Below are 3,443 nucleotides of genomic sequence, written 5' to 3'. Positions count from 1 at the left end.
AGCTTTCCCTTCCCAAGAACTTTGTAGTAGCCCGATCGCACTACATCAATGATGGGAGCTACTCCAGTCTTGTTTTTGGCAGTATTTACTCATGTCTGCTCACTGACCATTGTCCAAAATTTATCAAGTTGACAGTTGGGCAGAAGCTCTGGTTTCTCTTTAAGTGGTAATGCCTCATACCCACCTTCCCAAAGTAACCCGGGTGATATTTGTCGAAGTTGATCCTGTGATGATGCACGCCACCAGCATTACCCCGGCCTCCGGGGTGCTTCTGGTGCTTGCCGGCGCAGGCATGGCCGTGGCTCTCATGGCCCCGAAGCTTCCGGGTCTTCCTTAGTCTGGAGGGTGTGTCAGCAGTCGAGCTGAAAGGAGAAAATATTTATTGATGTCTCCAGAGAACAAGAAATCAGGAATTATCTCCCAACAACAAAACATTTCAATTCTTTATTATCTGTTTCAATGTCTGATACAGCATCACAACTATACTGAATCTTTTTAAGGGCCGGGGAGATGGCTCAGTAGAATAAGCACTTGCCTGGCAAGTGCAAGGGCCTGAATTCAATCCCTGGTTCTGCAAAAATAAATAAATAAATAAATAAATAAATAAATAAATAAATAAATAAGTCTCTTTTCACCCTCACTGTAAAATAACTTATACTGGCTTTTGACTCTTTCTATGCTCTTTGTATTTACTTTCCATGCTGTATTTTAATATAGATCAAGTCAGGTTATATGTGGAATTTAGAATTTTTTTTTAATTTTAATTTTTATTTTCTTGGCGGAACCGGGGATTGAACTCAGGCCCTTGGGCTTGCCAGGCAAGTGCTTATTCCACTGAGCCATCTCCTTGGCCTCCTAGAATTTAGAATTCTTATCCTTTAATTTTATGTAAGCTTAGGGCCTGCCATGGTGGCACACACCTATTATCCTAGTGTTGTGAAGCAGGAGAGTTGCAGTGAGTTCAAGGCCAGCCTGCAAGACCCTGCCTCAAGAAAAATAACTTACAAAAGAAAGAAAGAAGGAAAACTTAAAAATTTTATGTAAGCTTTTCCCTCTTGTCATTAATTCGTTTTAGGTAAGTCTTATCTCTCCTTTTAAAAGTTATGTGTATGAGAGGCCAGGGAAATGGCTCAGTGGAATAAGAGTTTCCCTGGCAAGTGCAAGGGTATGAGTTCAATCCCTGGTTCCACAAAAAAAAAAAAAAAAGTATGTATATGAAAAACTTTACTGTCTTCAATCTGTTTCAGAAGCTCTTGTTTTTATGTATAATAGGAATCCACCCTAATTTATTTTTTTCATCTCTACAGAGCAAGGCTCAAAAATTAGAACCCATACCTCATCGAAGACTAAGAATGGTGACAAACACCATTGAAGAAAACTTTCCTCTGGGGACTGTGCAGTTTTTGATGGACTTTGTGTCACCCCAGCATTACCCACCCCGAGAAATTGTGGCTCACATCATCCAAAAAATCCTGCTCAGTGACTCTGAGACAGTGGATGTGCTCAAGGATGCCTACATGCTCCTCATGAAGATTCAACAGTATGAACCATAACTCTGGGCCAAATTCTCCAGGGAAACCTGAGGCTCAAGGCCCCATTTTCTTTTGCCTGTGTTTATTCAACTAGCCATTAGGGAGGGTTTCTTAATGCATTAGTGTTTTCTGAATTGCACATAATAGAAAATTCAATCAAACTGACTTTCACAGCTGGTAAAAGAGAATTTAGTGGCTTGTGTTGCTAGAAACTTAGGAATAAGATGTGACTTGATTCTGTGGGTTTTTTTTTTTTTGTATTTTTTTGGGGAAGGGTCTGCAGGTATTCAGGGTCTCACTACTAGATTAGACTCATAGTGATCCACCTGTTTACAGCCTCCCAAGAGCTGGGATTACAGGCACGTGCCACCATGGCCAGTCTTGATCACTGTCTCGGTGTGCCCCAAGGACAGTGCTGGCACCTGGCACAACAGGCCCAACGATTGAACCACCAGACCCTGTGCCTTTTTGCAGGCGCTTTAATCCACTGAGCTATTTGGCCAGGCCTGATTCTGTGTTCATAATGGCTACCAAGATCCATTTTCCATCTCTTCATTGGTTTTATTTTCAGCTACCACCTGGTGGTTCTCAGGCTCAGGCTTTTAAAACACTTTCAGTGGGAGAGTTCACTTATAGCTATAGCTACATAAGAGTTCTTAAACTTGAATCTGGGGGGGGGTAATTTCATTGGCCTAACTTGACATGTGACCCATCTTTGAACCAATCAGTGTCAAATATTATGATTAATTTAAAATCTCATGTTTTATCCTGGTAGGTAAAGCTGGTTGGCTAAGAACATTGGAAAGTAGGTTTCTTTAAGATATTGCTTCCTAAAAGAGGAGTTCTGCCATGTTCATACATACATACGTTGGATGTTGAGGGCTAGGCTAGAACCCTGGGGATAAGAAAAGGCTTTTTTTCTTCTGTTATCTTCCACATCCCATCCCTTTTTCCACAAAATTCTCCAGAATTCTAATTGATGTCACTTGACTTTCAGGCTACATCCAGCCAACGCCAAGACAGTGGAGTGGGACTGGAAACTGCTCTCCTATGTCATGGAGGAAGAGGTAACGTAAGAGTCATGATGTGTGTCTTCTGCAGGGGACGTTTTGACTAGAGAAGTGATAGGAAATCATTAAGTTTACTAGTATTCACCCTTGACACTCCGATCAAAAATTACTATTAAATGTGTGTCGCCTTCTGATGTTAATATGAATATATGCATTTCCCTCACCTTCTTGAGAGCCCACTAAAAGTACTAGTAAATAAATGAAGAAAGTTATAACTCCATGGCTGTGACAGTAAAGGGAAGAACAGTAGATATCACTAAAGATTTGGAAGGGCAAAAAAATGACAGAAGTGGCTGATGAAGCTTGACAGAAGTCACAGGCAGAAATATATGTGGAAGAAGCTGTAGCCAAGAAGGGAAGAATGCTCCTCTTTAAGACATCTTCAGACTGTAATTTTGGACTCAGAAATATAGTATATATGCTAAAAAGTATCAGTCAGATATGAGCTGTGATTGGTTATCAAAAATACTGAAGCAGTCAGCCTCTTAATTCTTGAACACAAAAAGTTCATTAACCAAGTATATACCCTTTAGGCAAAAACCCAAAAGATTTATTGTATAAAGAAATTAAACCATCTATAATAAACATAGCTCATATATAGTTGGTACTCCAGGAAAAAATGTTCTACATTCTGATCTATAGAGACCCCAAAGCTTAATTGCCAGCTTTCTATTTACCCTAAATCAATTAATTAGATAAAGCAGATGATTTTCAACTTAGAATTCTATAGTTAGCCAAACTATGAATTAAGAATTAAGGTGAATAGGGGCTGGGGAGATGGTTCAGTGGAATAAGCGTTTCCCTGGTAAGCTCAAGGGCCTGAGTTCAATCCCTGGTTCTG

At 40.1% G+C, this 3,443-nt stretch overlaps 1 protein-coding gene across 1 annotated transcript in view; it reads left to right on the top strand.

The window, feature by feature from the left end:
* Simc1 (SUMO interacting motifs containing 1) overlaps positions 1-3,443 on the top strand; it is a 68,154-nt gene that overhangs the window by 29,215 nt on the left and 35,496 nt on the right. Inside the window, exons 3-4 of the mRNA XM_023716495.1 lie at positions 1,308-1,540; positions 2,530-2,599. Of these exons, the coding sequence (XP_023572263.1) occupies positions 1,308-1,540; positions 2,530-2,599 (303 nt within the window). The remainder of the gene's footprint in view (positions 1-1,307; positions 1,541-2,529; positions 2,600-3,443) is intronic.

This window comes from Octodon degus, unplaced genomic scaffold, assembly GCF_000260255.1.
Source record: "Octodon degus isolate 3935 unplaced genomic scaffold, OctDeg1.0 scaffold00048, whole genome shotgun sequence".
Taxonomy (NCBI): Eukaryota; Metazoa; Chordata; class Mammalia; order Rodentia; family Octodontidae; genus Octodon; species Octodon degus.
The sequence above is the reverse complement of the archived record's forward strand: the minus strand, read 5'-3'. Positions and strand labels throughout refer to the sequence as shown.